Below are 17,500 nucleotides of genomic sequence, written 5' to 3'. Positions count from 1 at the left end.
ATATTCATTACTGATGCTACTGTAGCCTTACAGTTTATGGTTAATACATTTATCTTTATTTCCTTTTCAGGAGATCAAAGATGGGAGATAATAAGGGCTTATTAGTCACAGATTTAGTTGACCATAAATACTCAAGATTAACTGATATTACTGAAGATAAATATGTCAGACCCCCTGCTTATGCAGAAACCATTGAAGTGTAACATCTGAAGCTGTCACAACAGGCGACAGAAATGAATGCCTTATGGAGGAGAGGCTGTTAAAAAGGAAGTCCACCTCGTTATAAAGAATATCTACAGTGCAATAATATTCCAGGATCAAGGTTCAGTTATTCAGATCAAATTAGAATCAGTGGTAGATGGATGTCAGACTGAAACTGTGAAGAATGAATCACCACTAGAGGACAGTGGGGCTTACAAAACAAATGAGGTGGATGTTGGAGGTATGTCAGAAGCTGTCAGGGTTATTTTGAAATCAGAAGCAAGCAAGTATGGAGAACTGAAATGTGATTTGAAACCTGGAGAGTTTATTAATATTGAAGCTGGTGAAGAGGCACTTAGCAGTGGTGTCACAAGTTACCAGATTGATTACTCAAATATAAAAAGTTTTGTCCTCTGCGAAACCTATTATATTTTATCATTTGGAAATATTAGCCTAAAATGCACAAAAGTAAACAAAAAAGTTTTTGTAAAGCCTTTTGAATGCAGTACACTTGGCCTTGGTGACAAAGAAGCTCTAGCCAATATTCAAAACTTCATAAATAGCAATGAGTGCATTCGACGTTTAGCAGTTGTAGAGAAATTGGATTCTACTAACATATCAGAGTTCATAGCTGAGGAACCAAGACTAACTCGTATGTCTGATGAATATGTTAGGTTGGTATGTACCTATGAGGGTGGTCGAACCACATCACAAAGGTTTTCCCTGGAACAGAGCTCGGTATCAAAGATCCGGTTACTCGTAAAGCAGTTCAAGAATTTATTGATAGTGAAGAAGGAAGGAACTGGATCATGAAAGGCTTTAAAAGAGAGGAGATTGGGTCAAGCTTGGTGAAATTGCAGCAGGAACAGATACCAAGAAGTTTATCAGCAACATCAAATTGATGTAAATCAGAGGTTTATTTATGAGAAGAAGTTCTTGGAGATTGTTCGAGATGAAGATGTATTGCCCGCTTCAATTAGTAGTCATGCTAATTGGGGCTCTTCCCACAGGGCAGATGACCGTTTCAAACTAAAAGTGCCTCCCGACACAGTGGCAGGAACAGTGCTGGCTCGGTTTCACTTGGAATGTGCATCATTAACTGATAAATGTTAAAACTGAATGTGGTGCACCAATCAGTGATGTTTACAATTATTAATGGCAAATTTTCATGCTGTGGAAAAGTTAAAGAAACTCAACTCTGTAGAAATTGTGGGATAGACAACACAGTGCAGTGGTACAAAATTGAGAAAAAACACTACCATCTGTAACTCCTGTTACAAGTTTTAGCAGTCAGACAGCGGTGTACACCGTCCCTATTGCAGAAAGAATAATAGGAAGAAAAAGATTCATGAAACTCATACTAAATGTAATTGGAGAATGAAGTTAGAGCTCAGTGGATATGACATTACAAAATGGATTGTGTATCAACATAGCAATAACTCTGAAAAGCACAATGTCGAAGTACCGTGTCAGACGAGGCCAACTCTGATGATGAGAGATAAGTGGGATAAATTACGTTCCCTTGCAAAGTTAACTCCAAAGCAGATACTTTTGAGTGAGACCCAGGTTAATGCAATGCCAAAGCTTAAAAGTAAAATGGATTGGTCAACTTTCCAATCAATCAAAACCCGAGCAAACTTGATTGATAATCGTAAAAGAATTCGTTGATCAGTGTTAAAGATGGCATTCCAATTTCAGTGCACAGAAAACTCAATCGTATAACTATTGAGAGATATTTTGAACATATTATTTTTCTACAGAGAAAAGGTGGCAATGGAAATAGAGAGTATCACTTGGTAATATCATCAGCTGATAGTATTGAGAATCTTTCAGAACTGGAAATTCCAGTTGAAGGTCATGGTGAACAAGCAAAATTCAAGAGTGGAATAATTGTTGTCTATTATGACCCATATGAAGGTGTTGCTGCAGCATTTTTGATATCTTGTATGGAAGGAGGTTTAGGATTAAGCCATATCTCACGAACTGACTTTCAAAGTTACGGGTACAGATGATCGCTGGTCATCAGTTTTACAGAAGGAAAGATGCTCTGAACAAAAGTACGATTTTAAGCCTGCTTATGTTAAGTTGGAAGATCACAGTCATGTAAAAGTTACTAAGAAATGTCAGGATAGTCAAAGTGGCTCAGTGTTTAACTTTTCAAATATTAGATCTTGTCGGTGAAAAACCAAAACTTGTTAAAATATCAGATGTTCGAGTTAGGCTGCAGTGTTTACTGCAAGATGGCAGACTCCTTACAAAAGTTTTTCCAAGTACTAGTGAAGGTATTCATAAACCGGAGACTCATAAAACTATTCAAGAATTTATAGACAGTCAAGAGTGTAGAGAGTGGATTATAAGTAAAGGTGTGGAAAACTGGATTAGAATAGGGGAAGTGGCAACAGGCACTGATACAGAACAATATTTGTGTCATGCCATCAAGTCAGAGGTTATGCAGAGATTCTTTTATCGTAAAAATATCCTTGAAATTATTCCTGATGGCAATAACATGTTATCAGCAATGAATAAATCGAAGTCTTCACACATCAGACCTGGCATTCATAAAGTCGGTAACAAATTCGCCCTAAAAGTCTCACCAGAAGAAGCTGGGAATAAAGTTGTTGCCACAATGTATCTTGACTGTGCATCAACAAGTGAAAACTGCAAAACAAAATGTGGACAGCCAGTTAATGAAGTGTGTGTTGTTGACGGTGTATTCTCTTGTTGTGGAACGCCTAAAGAACAAATACGTATATGCTGCAACTGTTACACAGATAATTCTGATCGCTGGTCTAAACTTGTAGAGGATAGTTTTCTTTGTCACACGTGCCATAATTACTACCGTAAAAAAAATCAACATCGTCCACCCAACATGAGCAAAAGCAAGAGAAAAAAAATTCACGAAAGTCACGTTAAATGTGAATGGAAGATGAAGCTTGAGTTGCGGGGTTCAGACATTACAAGATGGCAGATTTACAAGCATCACCTGAATAAAGAAGCTCATGGACCAAAGCCAAATTTATCTCGTAATAAAGTAAGTGTTTTATTTCTAGTTTTAGTATTAAGGACCTACATGTGAATATTTGATATAGGTTTTATTGCCAAGTGGTGTTAGTTTCCTGAAAGGTTTATATCTATGGAATATAAAGATACATAATTTGTTTTTCCTTGTGTTTGCATTAGTCATGGTATCACATGCCATGAATATAAATTTGAAATGTACAAATTCCTTAAATCTTTATTTTGCTTGGGTAGGCATATGTAAACAATTATATGTATTAGTTTACCCTTGTTTAGGGTGGGTAGTGCCATCAGTAAACCTCATGCAGTGCACTGTAGGCATTACTTAGGGTTCTTTGCAGTGTCCCTTCGGCCCCTTTTACTGTGCATACTTCCATTCACTCTTCCATCTACTTTCCAACCCTCTCCTAACAATTTATTCATTATGCAGCAGCAAGGTTTTCCCCAATTACGCTTTTCAAACCTTTTTACTGTAAATTTCCGTTTCAGTGCTGAATGACCTCATAGGTCCTAGCGCTTCGCCTTTGGCCTAAATGCTATTCTATTATTCTGTACTAGTTTACATTACAAGAAGGAACATATTAAAGTTGTTTGTGTATTTAGTATGTGCTAGGATTACTTTCCTTAAATTTTATTTTTTCTTGACTTAGCTGTAGGGATGATAAGATTGACACTGTTTTGTTTATAACGGTAATGCAGAATCATAGACTTGTGCAACACATTACATATTTTATTACTTTTTATAAAGAACATCAAGGTTGTTGGAGACTTCTGGAGATAACTGAAGTAAATGGTTCATAGTGTAAACTTTATCTCCAAGTGATTATCAATATTATTATTATTTAATAGTTTGAACAGGCCGTCGAGTTCAAACCATTCAAACAAGAATATGGGAGAACTCTTGTTTGCTTGTAATGAATTAATGGTCTCATATTTTGAAACAATTTTTATATTCTATGAATATACAAGTCTCTGGTATTATTAAGTCTTCTCCTTCCACCCACTCTATTGGTTTTCAGTTGGTATGGCATAAGCAACCTAGCGAAGGATACAGAAATAAATAATTCTTATGTCTAATGATGGCTGTTTTTGGGTACATAACATCACTCTCCAGGCAGTGTAGCATTAGTATGAAGGAGTACTACTGTATTTAAACTTTTCAGAAGTTTAATGAGGGACAACTTACTGTGAAAAAAAAAGCTGTGATTCTTCATTGTTTACAAGTTTTAATTTTTTTCAGAGAAAAAGATAAAGAAAAATAAAGAAAACACCCCAGGTTTTTTTTTCAGAGAAAAGCTGAACAATGTAAAGATGAGAGAACACCAAAGAGAATGAAACTCTTTAGTGATGGAGAGCTTCCCTTTCCAATAAAAGAAAGTACCAGAATAATCAAAGTATGTATTCCATTTTTGTTTTTGTACTTGAATTTCTGGTTTTGCACAAGACATTTAAAAGTGAAGCTTTTTAATATAAAACAAGTTTTTTTTTTTTTTATATATATACCCATAAACATATCATTAATAATTAATTTTTGAAATTATATGCTGCAGGTCAGAACTGCTGTACCTTAACAACTGGAACCTTTCTTTCTAGGCATTTCCAAGGTTTGCTGCTGGCTCAGGAGCAGGACGAAATTTCGAACACAGTGAAAAACCAGATGAAAATGGGTTCCTAATGTACCCTGAAATCAAAGAATACATCACAGGCCTTGTGTTAAGAGATATATTTTCACCAAAAGAAATTAGGCATTTTGTTAGCCATTATGCTTGTGAGAATTTTCTTGTTTCAGAGTCGAGTGACAGCAAGTGTAGTCCTCAGACTATTTATGAATTAAGAAAACGCTCGTAAAAGGTTTCATTTACTATGTTCAGTCTGACATTTATGCACTCTCAAAATCCCAGGAGTCCAAAAAATTGATGATATGTCTAGGAAATGGTTATCCTACATTATATTTTGTACAAGATGAAGAAACTCAGGTACTTACAGAAAATATAGAAGTTGTAGAAGTGGAAGATGGTTCTGGCATCAATGGAAATTTAGAATCAAGTGAAACTATTGATCTGGAGGAAAGCCCAATGGTGAGATTGCTGTGAGAGTCCGGAAATGTTGCGAAGGAAATTCTATAGAGAATGTAAAAGCAAGTGAGGTGCCATTGAAGATATTTGTAACCACTCGAAAATAAATAGACGATGCACTTCCATCTCAAGTTTGTTTGTAATGGGTATTTTATAATGTATAAAAGCTAATTAAATTCATATGAAACTGTTTTAATTTTTCCTGACTTTATGTTTGTTTTCAATTTACGTAATAACAAGAATGTATATCGTGAAAAATCTCAATCAATTTTGGATAAAAAAGGAAGTTTACTCTCATGTCTACCATTTTTGGCAGATCAGTCAACTTTACTGGGTGGAGCCTTTAGATTTCGATACACAATCCACCTGCATGTAAAATTCCTTGGCATATTTCTACCATACAATTAAAATAATTGCATAGATCAATGTCCCTGTTAATGAGACAACTGGTCACATTTTGACAGAATAACTGGCAGTCCCCGGGTTACGACAGGGGTTCCGTTCTTGAGACACGTTGTTACCCGAAAATCGTCGTAAGCCAGAACATCATAAAAAATCCTAAGAAAACCTTACTTTAAATGCTTTGGGTGCATTAAAAGCTATGTAAACTGCATTCTTATTGCATTTTGCATCAAAAAACCTTCAAAATATTTATTATTTTGCATTTTTGGCATCATATTTCTTCTGCCAGATCAGCTTTATAGGCGGCGTAACCCTGGAACATGCGTTGTAACCTTGGAAATCATTTCTGATGAATATAATTGAAAAGCGCCTTGACCTCGGAATGTTGTAAGCCGAACCCGTCGTTACCCGGGGACTGCCTGTATATAGGTGAGAACTCCAGCTCTAAATATCCTGGAGGATGCCCTGAAGGCCCTTCTTGAGACAAACGAAGAAGGCCCCCGTTCATCACACACAAGGGGAAACTATACTGCCAGACAGACGGTGTGGCAATGAGATCCCAGTTAGGAGTCCTATTTGCAAACTTCTGCATGGCATCATTGAAGAGTATCTTCAGTATGCCACACAATAACACTCTTTCTTTGATTGTACTTACATGAGAAAACAGCAGGGACCTTGAAACCCCTACAGATTTTGAGGAGCGCTATATCCTCCATTTTACCTGTGAATAAAGTGCCAACAGTGTCCTCCCTTTTCTCAATATGGGTGTACAACACTCAAACACGGTGTGCTACTAAAATTTTTACAGAAAACTATCAAATTTGGGCATCTGCCTCAATGACTCAAGCAAGTGGTTGGACTGGTACAAGAAACAAATCTATGGTGGATACTTGAGCTCATTATGCCCTTACAAGGCATCAGCACAAACACTTCAATAACAGCTTCTCGTATGAATGGTTGAACAGCACCCAGAATTACAGTAAATAAATGGCATGACGATGAAAACTCCACTAATGAAGAGAGCAGAAATGCCATAGAAATCAAAGCTATTTCTGATAAAACATAAAAGGGAATAAGACAAATAGAGAGGGTGAAACACAAAATCAACTCTGATAAGCCAGCCATTATTTTTCAAAGAGCCTGTTTTTACAGAGGGTCTCTTTCCCAAGTAATAATATATAATAATGATAATAATAATAATAATAATAATAATAATATTCTGGTACGAGACCATCTTTCTAACTATATTCCACAAACCATAACAGCTGCCTCAGCGTCATTAATTTTATACTTCGTCTTTTCAATTCTTAGTTGGCTTTTATTCCTCTCATAGTGGTATGGCCATAACCAGGCTTTTTTTTTTTTTTTTTGTATTAATACAAAAGTACACAGGGACTTATACAGCCGTTGGCATATCATCGTTGCAGAGAACTTGGGGCTTCTTTATTTGAAGATTTTATGCTGCCCTAACATAAAGGATTTCAGCATTTAGAATATTATTACAATAGCTGTTCTTAGTTAACCTGTGTAATAAGTATGTCATATTTAGCGTGGAAAAAATAAATCTTTTTCATTTACAGAGTACATTCCACAAATTCTACTTACAAATTAACAATTCGTTTTTCATTACCTACGATTCATCATTAGTTCTGAGTGACTCTGATTCCTCTCGGTGAATGCCAGACACCTCTTGCTTATGAGGCCACATACCGGTACTCCTCAGTTTCACAGGTTTCTGAAAATAAAAGTTATAGTTTAACTGATGTATAAAGTTTTGCAAATTAAAGAAGAAAGAGGACATAAATTAGATGTGAAATCATGATTATACTTTCTTTGCACTTCTTTGTCAATATCTTCTGACGTTTTGTCCCACTATCATCACTTTGTTCCAGATCATTCCTAGACACTCTAGTATCCTCTCTTATTGACAAGTGGTCGCTGGACTCATTTGTAGCTGCAAAAGCTTAAATAAATAAAAGTTTCTTTGTAAGGACACATTAAAAGCCCTTGAAAGAATTAAAAGTGTAGTTTATTCTCTCTCTCTCTCTCTCTCTCTCTCTCTCTCTCTCTCTCTCTCTCTCTCTCTCTCTCTCTCTCTTTACACAATATAGTAATTTAGCAGGATGGAAATATAACCACTAAATAAAAGAAAACAAATTCTATTTGGAATCTAAGCTTCACTGAAGACTACATCCCACAGCCCTAAAGCTTCCTTTGAAGGGAATGGTAATGAACTAGGTATTCAAGTTAACTTTTTCTTTTTGTTCCTGATTTAACTAGTAAAATAAAATTGTTAGTTAGTTGTAACAGTGAGATTTCAAAGCCAATACCTCTAGATGGTGCAAGTAGTTTCAGAGAAATTAAATGGCAAATGAAAGTCAAGACTGCAAATCCACTGCCTATGAGGTACATATATGGTCCTCCAACTTCATTGTAGATAAGTCCACCTACGAACACGGCTACAGCATATCCTGGAAAAGAAAGAACAATGTCAGCTATATATATATATATATACGATATATATATATATATATATGTATATATATATATATATATATATATATATATATATATATATATATATATATATATATATATATATATATATATACAGGCAGTCCCCGGGTTACGACGGGGGCTCCGTTCTTGAGACGCGTCGTAAGCCGAAAATCGGCGAAAGCCAGAACATCGTCAAAAATCCTAAAAAAACCTTACTTTGGGTGCATTCAAAGCTGTGTAAACTGCATTCTTATTACATTTTTCATCAAAAAAACCTTTGAATATTGATTATTTTGTATTTTTAGTGTCATATTTCATCTGCCAGATCAGCGTTTGTAGGCGTCGTAACCCTGGAACATGCGTCGTAACCCAGGAATAATTTCTGATGAATATAATTGAAAAGCGTTGTAACCTTGGAACGTCGTAACCCGGGGGACTGCCTGTAATATATATATATATATATATTATACAGTACACATACATACATATAACTACAGTAAACTATTTATTTTATTAATTTTTTTCATTTAAAAGCTGGGAGGCTATAATGATAATGTAACTCCTTAATATCCTATCTGCTTTTCTCATTACAAAAATTATAATAATAGTATTTATAAACATTTATGGTTTGATTTATTTTAAATTTTTCTATGACTATACTAAAAAGAATGTAAAGGCCTTCAATGCCGAGAGGAGGAGTAATTTGTATAAGGTCCACAATAATATATCAATGGCAGAATGTGAGACTACAAAAATTTATAAAAAGCTTTTGAATCCTGTCCTGGATTCATCTTCAGTCCAAGTAATTATAATATAAAATGTGACGGGGTAAACTTCTGAAAAGATGATGTAAAGGATGTATCATATTCAAAAGTAACAATGTAAACAAGACGATTAGTAGAAGGCGCCTCTATAAACGTGGAAGAATCTTTTAAAGGAAACAAGTAATTTGTTAACGAGGACCCCTAGGGTTAGTTTTTTGTTTTACATACGTACTTAGGACGTTTGTTAAAAAATTTTAGTGTTGGGACAGGCTCTGCTTTTCCTTCACCTAATGTTGCCTCTGCCTCCCTCCCTCCCCTTCTAGTACAGGTATTATGCAACAAACAGGAGTCCGTACCTGTAATCTATGAGACTCCTCTGAAGGAGGAATTACGTGCAATATCGCCACACCCCATGAGAAGATCGAATAGGATAGCAGCCAGAAATAGAAATAGAGATGAAATTACCTAGTTGGGCAGTTGACAAATTCGTTCACTGATGCGATCATTCGTGGAGCTAACCACCACTGCCATCCATCACTTATGTCACCTTTTCAGAAGTTTACTTTGTCACATTTTATGTTATAATTACCTAGTTGGACTGAAGAACCCAGGATAGGGTTCGAAAAGCATTTTATACATTTTTATAGTCTCACATTCTACCATTAGTACAGTATACTATTAATTTTTACCTTATAGCACAAAACTAAACGGAATGATCTTTCAATATATATCTTTGTTCCCTAATGTGGGAATACAGCCTAATGTGACTTGCATGGTCAACTGTAGACAACATTACAGGCATTTTGAAGCGTCCATGCTTGGGCCACAATGCTTTCTGCCTTCTACTTTTCATCTGTTCCATTTGGCGGGTTACGAAATCTGACTCAAGGAGGGTCATTAGGATAATATACAATTACAGTATATGCATAATAATAATAATACAATTTTTCTTATTCTTTCCTCAAGACTGCCACTCAGATGAAATAAAAAATCTCATTTATTATTTACAATCTTTATGAATAGTTACAAATGAGCTGTAAATTTTGTGAAAAGAAAAATTGAATTGCAACTTTGATAACCAATTATAGTAAAGGGGAGGTTCAAATTATTGTTAGGATTTCTGTTAATACAGTATATATCATACTATGGAAATAGTACTCACCAAAACTCTCATAGCAGATGTTGACAACACTCTGTACTGTATTTGAAGTTCCAGTTGGTGCAATTTGTGCAGCATAAGCAACAATTGCTGCATAACCAAGACCATAGCAAGCTCCATTTAGTAGCTCTGGCACCAAAGTTGTCCATAATGAACCATATTTACCAACGATAAACTGGCCAAGTAGATGGAAAATGTGAATGATGAACACAAGTGAAAGCACTCTTTGTGCACCAATTGTTTCATGAACCACCCTGTAATTAAAAGATGTTATTTACGTGAGAAAATTCTTGCAATGTGATAAAAGGAATCTATGATTATAAGAAGGCAAAGCTGAGAGATTCAGTAAGCTTATACAGGCAGTCCCCAGTTACGACGGGGGTAATTCATTCTTGAGACGCGTTGTAAGCCGAAAATCGTTGTAAGCCGAAAATCGTCGTTAGCCGGAACATTGTAAAAAAATTCTAAGAAAACCTTACTTTTAATGCTTTAGGCGCATTGAAAACTATGTAAACTGCATTCTTATTGCATTTTCATAAAAAAAAAAAAAAAAAAAAAAAAAAACAAAAAAAAACTTTAAATATTGATTATTTTGCATTTTTGGTGTCATATTTCATCTGCCAGATCAGCGTTTTTAAGCGTCGTAACTCAGGAAAATGCGTCGTAACCCTGGAACATGGGTCGTAATCCTGGAAATAATTTCTGATGAATATAATTGAAAAGCGTCGTAACCTCGGAACTTCGTAAGCTGAGACCGTCGTAACCCGAGGACTGCCTAATGATTATCTTAAAGGCAGTCCCCGGATCATGTTGGGCTTGGCTTAAGTCGTTCCGAGGTTATGACGCTCTTCGAATATATTTGTCTAAAATTAATTCAAAGTTACAGCGCATGTTCTGGGTTTAAGTCGCCAGTCTGACGGAAGCCTGAAACTTTTAATATGGCTCTAAAATGGCAGAATGATAAAAATTTTGGAGGTTGTTTGATCAAAAGCTCAATCAAAATACTGGTTATGTCATTTTCAAGACACCCAAAGGATTAAAGTAAGGTTTCCTTACAATTTTCAACAATGTCTCATTATGCATTTTTTGGCTTACATCACAGCTTCGGAACAAAACCCCCTTACATAACCCAGGGACTGCCTGTACCTTTAAAACAATGACTACAATAAAGATTAAAAAGCAAATCCTCTGAGTGTTAAATGAAGAAGAGGATCCAAAAATGAATGATGAATGGTATTTACAGTCACAGATATTTACAAATCTATTTTTCACACCTTTATATTTTAGCTTTATCCTATGAGAGAACTTCACCACATTTTTTTTCCAGATGTTCATTATACACTGTACTCTGTTGGGAAGTTCTTAATATGTCCACTATTATGAAACAAGTTTAGCAAAAATAATCATCGCATACAGTAAAAAAAATACCAGCTAGTATTAGAGATCATCAAATAAGAAGACGTGCATGTTTTCGATTAGAAACCAATATATCCTTTAACATACATACCATGAGCAAACATAACAGGCACTTCAACTAAACTCGGAACCAAGAGTGTTAACCCTTGTAGAAATTTCATATGATCCACAGCACTAGTACCCTTTGCCATGTCCTCCTGCATTCTGAAATCAGGTTCAACAGCATTACAAGGGAAATGATAAAGAAACAGCAGATTACTGTGTTGATGTAATGTCTTAATAACCTTTCATTAATAGTTTTAATTGATCTTCATTTATCTGTAGGTTTTTTATAAAGACATGATTCATGAATATTATCTTCAACAATATGTTATCCAAAAGTAAAAACAAAAATATGAAAATATTATATTATTAGCATAATACAGTAGTAATTAATCTCTGTGCAACTATTAATTATATACAGTATCTACTGAACTTTTAAAGAAACCTAATGCTACATTAACTTACACAAATATGAAGTTAACTCCAATACCATCAAGAAATCCATTAAGGAATGCGAAGCAACAAAAGACGAAAAATCTAGATTGCTTTAGAAGAGGCCGAAGATTTTTTCCAAAATATTGCTGTCATCCTTGATTTTAGGAACCTGTTATGAGAAAAAGAATGTGAACTTAGTTTTAATCCCCAAAGCACAAGAGTATACAAGTAATATATTAAAAAACTTAATATATTACTTGTCTTTGAACCAAACACTTGCAAAGTCCAGGGACTTATAATAATCCACAAAACTAAAACAAACCTGAAGAGCACATGATACCCTACTACTAGTAGTCATGCTCCCTACTTACAGCTTCAGTCCTCTTCCCTGTAAGCTGTAATTGGTTTACTCATTCATTGTTCCCGGTCATTTATGGTTATTGTTCTCTACCCTAATATTTTCTTCAATAGCTTCCTTTAATTCTAGTCCCATCCTTCTATACCTGTTAGTTTCCTATTGGTGTTTACGAGAATTACAAGTCGTTCTCTATTCGTTCTCAGCCCTTCATTGAAGTTCCTCATTGGACAGGTAGGTTACGTGCTCGCCTACCGATTTGGGAGTCGCGAGTTCGATTCCTCGCTTTGCTGATGAGGATTCAGAGGAATTTATTTCTGGTGATTAGAAATTAATTTCTCGATATAATGTGGTTTTGGATTCACCACTAAAAAGATGTAGGTCCCGTTGCTAGGTGAACAATTGACTCCTAGCCACTTAAAAAATATCTAATCCTTTGGGCAAGCCTGGCTAAGTCTATACTTCAAAGGGTCGCTGTGCTCTACATGTCCTGTAGATGCTACTTTGGGCATTGCTCTCAAGAGCTAGCTGACTATATATACATCCTCTTTAAACATACCAGGCTTCACAATCCCTGTATTGGAGTTTCAGACTCGGCAGTCGATTGCACTGTCCCTTCATAATGCTTACTAAGGTGGGATTCATGATTTCTTTCTCTACTTCCTGACTTGTACCTGTACCTGAATTGCTTAACCTGTGTCTTGTAAAGAAACACAATTTTATGAACTCTTAAGGGGAGAAGTTCAGTGAGACACTTCTTGCAGGGCACCAGAAACAAAATGTAATAATAATAATAATAATAATAATAATAATAATAATAATAATAATAACAAACCAGGAAACATATGACAATACACATAGCATTACACCCAAAAGCAACATCGGACAGACTATACATAACACGAAAGGAAGGAGGGAGAGGACTACTAAGTATAGAGGACTGCGTCAACATCGAGAACAGAAGCCACTGGGGCAATATCTGAAAACCAGTGAAGACGAGTGGCTAAAGAGTGCATGGGAAGAAGGACTAATAAAAATAGACGAAGACCCAGAAATATACAGAGACAGGAGAATGACAAACAGAACAGAGGACTGGCACAATAAACCAATGCACGGACAATACATGAGACAGACTAAAGAACTAGCCAGCGATGACACGTGGCAATGGCTACAGAGGGGAGAGCTAAAGACGGAAACTGAAGGAATGATAACAGCGGCACAAGATCAGGCCCTAAGAACCAGATATGTTCAAAGAACGATAGACGGAAATAACATCTCTCCCATATGTAGGAAGTGCAATACGAAAAATGAAACCATAAACCACATAGCAAGCGAATGTCCGGCACTTGCACAGAACCAGTACAAAAAGAGGCATGATTCAGTGGCAAAAGCCCTCCACTGGAGCCTGTGCAAGAAACATCAGCTACTTTGCAGTAATAAGTGGTACGAGCACCAACCTGAAGGAGTGATAGAAAAAACGATCAGGCAAAGATCCTCTGGTACTATGGTATCAGAACAGATAGGGTGATACATGCAAATAGACCAGACGTGACGCTGATTGACAAAAGCAAGAAGAAAGTATCACTCATTGATGTCGCAATACCATGGGACACCAGAGTTGAAGAGAAAGAGAGGGAAAAAATGGATAAGTATCAAGATCTGAAAATAGAAATAAGAAGGATATGGGATATGCCAGTGGAAATCGTACCCATAATCATAGGAGCACTAGGCAACGATCCCAAGAGCCCTGAAAAGGAATCTAGAAAAACTAGAAGGCTGAAGTAGCTCCAGGACTCATGCAGAAGAGTGTGATCCTAGAAACGGCGCACATAGTAAGAAAAGTGATGGACTCCTAAGGAGGCAGATGCAACCCGGAACCCCACACTATAAATACCACGCAGTCGAATTAGAGGACTGTGATAGAGCAAAAAAAAAAAAAAAAAAAAAAAAAAAAAAAAAAAAAAAAAAAAAAAAAAAAAAAAAAAAAAAAAAAAAAAAAAAAAAAAAAAAAAACATAATAATAATAATAATAATAAGGATTCTATGAGTCTTACCTTAAGATATGCTGCTGATAAAATCAAATCTAGAGCACCTAAAGAAAAGCACAGGAGGAAGGCAGGAGTGTAGTCCTTGGTGGAGGAATTTCCCGACCACCAGTCTACCAAAAGGCCACTAATAGGTGCTATTACTCCCCATCCAATGGTCCCCCAAGCCCTTTGAACACCGTAAGACCCGTCATTGTCTGAAAAGGACGAGTCGTTACAAAATCCTTCCTTTCTTCCCTGATTAATGTAAATACATTTGCATTGTTTCACATCTCTAAAAATGCAAGGAATAATCCTGTTTTTAATGCAGTTCCAACAACGTTTCATGGTCATGTTTTCACTTCCCATAAGTTGCACTTTGAACAGTGATGCTCTGTATAATGTTCTTATTTTATTGAACATTGTGCCTGATGGAATGCAAAGTAATTTGTAATAAAATGTATTATTAACGATGTTCTAAAAAGTAACTAAGATTAGTTTCAGTGGAAAAGTACAAAGGCAGCCACCTAACTAAGTGGACAGGCAACATCAGTTTGTGATTAACTACCTGTCTTGTAAATATTCTTTTGTTACCGAGACTTGCAACAGACCTTGGGAAATGTGTCACACCGAGGTTGCAGTAGCCACGATTGAATAATGGAAGGTGAGACGAGAAACTTGAGTTTCATAAACCTCAAGGGATCAGTCAGACCTATCTGCTTAATTGGATGACACTCACAAACTGTTTTTCAAGGTGACAGAATTATACCGACAGACTGTATACGTACTTGTTAGAATTCTATAATTACAATGATGCAAAAATATAATTTTTATTTTTTCATTCAGATAACATCTGCATTAACCTCATAAAACAGATTACTACAACGATCACTATGAGGTTCACTACATATATTTAATCAGGTTTATTCCGTCCTGGATTTTAAGGTAAACAAGAGCAGGTAGTTCTGTTAAAGGGCCTAATGATTTCCTTCAAATGTAAGGTATAGTCCACTTTGAGATGACTTCATGATTATTGCAATATTATACATTAGTTTATTTACAAAGGTTTACTGTCTCTCAGTTCTAAGAGTCATACTGAAGGAAGTATATAGATTCCACTTACCTATGGTATCCACTGTGATAGCATCTGTGATTGATACAGCAGTGTTGAATGTCGAATGTCCTGCAATCATAAAAACTGCCAGCAACCAGAACTGCCAACTTTGCAAGGCTCTCTGATAGCTTCCATCTTCAGAAACAAACTCACCTCCCAAACACTGTAAGCTACGGGGCAACAAGAACATATTACATTCATCCAGATTATTGCATTTTAGGAAAATGTAAAGCTATTTCTGCTTGGAATAAATTTGCATTAACTGACAGGAAGGCTAACGTTGAAAAATGAAGTCTATTACACACAGTCACCAAGTTACAGCGTTCGGACTTTATGGCGTTGACCTGATTTTATGCCACTGTAAGTGGTCTTACAGCGCCGTACCTGGTTTTTGGCACCGTAAGAGCCATTTATTTCCATTATAATTATTATTATTATGATGTTCTGTTTACAGCATTTTTCAGGTTACGGTGTGCTGCTGGGAATGGAACCTCTGCTCTAAACCGGGGATTGGCTGTAATGCTAATTTATATTGCACTAAAATTTTGTGTAACACAGGACGCTAATATAATCTATTCTGGTTAAGGACATTTACTAATGAGTGGTAATAAGATTAAAAACCCATAAAACATTCTGTTTTTCATTCTGTTACAAATCTAGACATTCTTGTGTGGGTAGCATCAACATCTTTCTCTAATCCATTCAGTAGGTACTTGCTACCATGGAAAATTTTAGTACTCTGAATAATAGTATAGCTTTATGACTGTAATTCACAAGAGCTCCATTTCAATTTACAATATTCTATGTACTAGTGTAAGCTCTGAACTTTGCTGTAGAACAAAGGTTTAGGCACCAAGTTCAACATCCATTCCCATATAATGTCCTCATTACATGCTTATACATCGCTTAAATAGGGACTTTAGCACAGCAAATATAAAAATATTCTTACACATACCTTACATCAACTTGTTGATATCTGATGGGTATCTGGATCCCTTCTATTTGGTACAGCTGATCACTAACCTTAGTTGAATGATTGGAAACTTGCTGACCAGTATACCATGAGACTAGACTGATACTTAAATATTCATCTTTTCTCTCAGTTTCAGTCACGTTAGAACAATACCACGATTCACAAATGAATGTACACTCCTTTCCACTTCTGATGTCTGGGTTACCTGTTTTTAAATATTAAAATGTAAATTACCCATTCTTTTCTATCCAAGTGCAATGAATAATTGTCAGAATAAAGATGAAAGGTATTTGGCACAACTGAGTTATAGAAAAATACAGCAAACTGAATATTCTATGACTTACTACCATCATTATCAGCCAAGAGAAACAACAGTCCATGAAGGCTTGCATTAGATTCTGTACCATGCTGGAACAGACGATGATTTTTCATGGAATTCATGGTACCATTACTACGTTCAATTGTGTCTTCTTTCTCAGTAACATTCTCCTGATTGTAGCTGCCGTTTCCTAAAAGACTAACATCGCTTAGTAATCTTCCTCTTATCTGGAATGATTTTTCAAGGGGGGGTATGAACTTGATGGCACTGAACGAGGTCACCATGATACCCAGGACGGCTAAGAAGAGTACCTTTCTGTATGAAGGGAAGGCATCGGCTAATCCAGCGATCAGCGGCTTCGCAACGATGGTGAACAGAAGACAGAGAGCTGTCAGGGTTCCCTGCAACGGCAGGGGAATACCTAACTGTAATGCAAGCACTAGGACGAATGCAAGAATCGGGGCGATACCTGAAATAAAAAAAAATAAAAATAAAAAGTCTACAGTTTTTTTTTTTTTTTTTTTTTTTTTTTTTTTTTTTTTTTTTTTTTTATCTTAAGAGGCCATTTATTTCAAGCGTCCTGTTTACAATGAAACTGAAGTTACTTTTTCAGTTATTTATACAAAATTGATTCATGCACTGTTGCTATACATATTCAGCACTACTTTATGTAATTTTTCAACATGAATTCCAACGTACTGATA

General features: G+C 35.9%; 3 protein-coding genes across 7 annotated transcripts in view; 2 read left to right on the top strand and 1 right to left on the bottom strand.

Annotated features, from left to right (window-relative positions):
* The window catches only part of LOC135209593 (uncharacterized), an 88,225-nt gene extending 87,197 nt beyond the window's left edge, over positions 1–1,028 (top strand). For all 4 annotated transcript variants that reach the window (XM_064242277.1, XM_064242279.1, XM_064242278.1 and 1 more), the window contains exon 2: positions 71–1,028. In XM_064242277.1, the coding sequence (XP_064098347.1) occupies positions 238–1,014 (777 nt within the window). In that variant the 5' untranslated portion in view covers positions 71–237 and the 3' untranslated portion in view covers positions 1,015–1,028. The remainder of the gene's footprint in view (positions 1–70) is intronic.
* Positions 1,029–1,506: 478 nt separating this feature from the next.
* LOC135209588 (uncharacterized) lies at positions 1,507–5,484 on the top strand. Its single transcript, XM_064242270.1, has 3 exons — positions 1,507–3,232; positions 4,509–4,613; positions 4,813–5,484. Exons 1-3 carry the CDS (start codon positions 2,651–2,653, stop codon positions 5,065–5,067), a joined length of 942 nt encoding a protein of 313 aa, XP_064098340.1. The 5' UTR covers positions 1,507–2,650; the 3' UTR covers positions 5,068–5,484.
* A 1,322-nt stretch (positions 5,485–6,806) lies between these two features.
* The window catches only part of LOC135209591 (uncharacterized), a 12,331-nt gene continuing 1,637 nt past the window's right edge, over positions 6,807–17,500 (bottom strand). For both annotated transcript variants that reach the window (XM_064242274.1, XM_064242275.1), the window contains exons 3-11: positions 16,822–17,265; positions 16,460–16,682; positions 15,514–15,674; positions 14,421–14,608; positions 12,042–12,180; positions 11,626–11,738; positions 10,122–10,372; positions 8,027–8,167; positions 6,807–7,431 (exon numbers count right to left, since the gene is read on the bottom strand). In XM_064242274.1, coding sequence (XP_064098344.1) covers positions 12,124–12,180; positions 14,421–14,608; positions 15,514–15,674; positions 16,460–16,682; positions 16,822–17,265 — 1,073 coding nt within the window. In that variant the 3' untranslated portion in view covers positions 6,807–7,431; positions 8,027–8,167; positions 10,122–10,372; positions 11,626–11,738; positions 12,042–12,123. The remainder of the gene's footprint in view (positions 7,432–8,026; positions 8,168–10,121; positions 10,373–11,625; positions 11,739–12,041; positions 12,181–14,420; positions 14,609–15,513; positions 15,675–16,459; positions 16,683–16,821; positions 17,266–17,500) is intronic.

This window comes from Macrobrachium nipponense, chromosome 38 (assembly GCF_015104395.2).
Source record: "Macrobrachium nipponense isolate FS-2020 chromosome 38, ASM1510439v2, whole genome shotgun sequence".
Taxonomy (NCBI): Eukaryota; Metazoa; Arthropoda; class Malacostraca; order Decapoda; family Palaemonidae; genus Macrobrachium; species Macrobrachium nipponense.
Note: the sequence above shows the minus strand (reverse complement) of the source record. Positions and strands in the feature narration are given on the sequence as shown.